The sequence below is a fragment of the Gavialis gangeticus genome, unplaced genomic scaffold, assembly GCF_001723915.1.
Source record: "Gavialis gangeticus isolate Ggan-Ray unplaced genomic scaffold, GavGan_comp1, whole genome shotgun sequence".
NCBI lineage: Eukaryota > Metazoa > Chordata > Crocodylia > Gavialidae > Gavialis > Gavialis gangeticus.
In genome coordinates, this window is record NW_017729004.1 from 1,668,745 (window position 1) to 1,670,008 (window position 1,264).

A 1,264-nucleotide genomic window follows, 5' to 3' on the forward strand; every position below is an offset into this window, starting at 1 on the left:
CGGCCCACAGGACGCACGACTGGGGTCCCCACAGTGGTCTCCCCTCCAACCCGCGCTCCTGGAGCCTTAGTGGAGGCCCTGTGTGGTGCTCACCGAGGACAAGTAGTCCCGCGCCCAGCTCCGCTGGCAGCCCCAGTCTGGCCGCAGCCCATGCAGGGCCTCCATGGCCGCCACCTTGGCTTTGATCTGTGCCATGTCCGAGGGCGGGATGTTCTTGACGATCTGCCGGGCTCGCCACCTGCCCGCGGGAGCACAGCAGTCGTGGGTCAGCCGGGCATCCCTGGCACCGCCCCCACCACCACCCTGGGGCAGCTCCCCACAGGGGCCTGTGCTATGCAGGGGGGAAATGCAGCCCTGTGCAACACACCAGGCATGCACATGCATATGCACTTGTGCACGTGAATGAATAAGTATGTGCACACATGTGTGAGTGCATACACATGCACAGCCAGCCACATGTGCACACAAGTAGAGGCACATGCCCACGTGCATAGCATGGAGCCCTCCAGAGCAGGATGCCACATAACGGCTCCAGTGCACTGAAGGGACACACTGGGAGCAGGAGCCCTGGGCCATTGCTGGAGTGCTCGGCTCCCCCTGGGCTGATGTCCCCACCAGCGGCTCAGGGCCACTGCACGTCCACGTGGCTGCACTGAGTGTGGGGCCTGGGCTGGGGGACCAGAGGCCTGGGTTGTGATGGTGGTTCACAGGCAGGGCTGACTGGGGCAGCGGGTCCCATGGGGCAGGAGCTGGGCCGTGGGCAGGGGGCACGTTACCTGCGGAAGAGCTGCTGGCTGTGGTCCTGGAAGCGGGCGAGCACGGCGGGTGGGGGGGGCCAGGTCACGCTACGGCCGTAATCAGGCATGGTGCGCACGCCCTGGAAGCGCCGGCACAGCTCGCGCAGGTAGGCCCGCACCTTGTGCCGCCGGAAGTGGTCCATGATGGTGTAGATGGCGCGCAGCTGCCGGCATCGCCTCCGCGCCAGGGCACCTCGCCATGCCTGCAGCACATGCCCACCCGCTTGTCACAGCCCAGCCCAACTAGGGAGGGGGAGACGGCAGCCACTTGCCCCCCACCCCCAGTGGTGGCCGCATCCCACCCCAGAGGCGGCTGCAATTGAGTGACTCCGCGGACAGACAGGACCCCTAGACCCTGCCCCCCTCCTGCACTGGGGGCAAAACCCAGGTGTCCTGACTGTCAATACTGTCCGCACCCCCGCAGACTCCCTGGACCCCGTTCCCCTCCCGGGCATCCTGACTCCCAC

General features: G+C 66.8%; 1 protein-coding gene across 1 annotated transcript in view; it reads right to left on the reverse strand.

Moving 5' to 3' along the window:
- The window catches only part of MYO1G (myosin IG), a 42,348-nt gene that overhangs the window by 17,516 nt on the left and 23,568 nt on the right, over positions 1 to 1,264 (reverse strand). Inside the window, exons 17-18 of the mRNA XM_019508009.1 lie at positions 777 to 1,000; positions 94 to 238 (exon numbers count right to left, since the gene is read on the reverse strand). Coding sequence (XP_019363554.1) covers positions 94 to 238; positions 777 to 1,000 — 369 coding nt within the window. The remainder of the gene's footprint in view (positions 1 to 93; positions 239 to 776; positions 1,001 to 1,264) is intronic.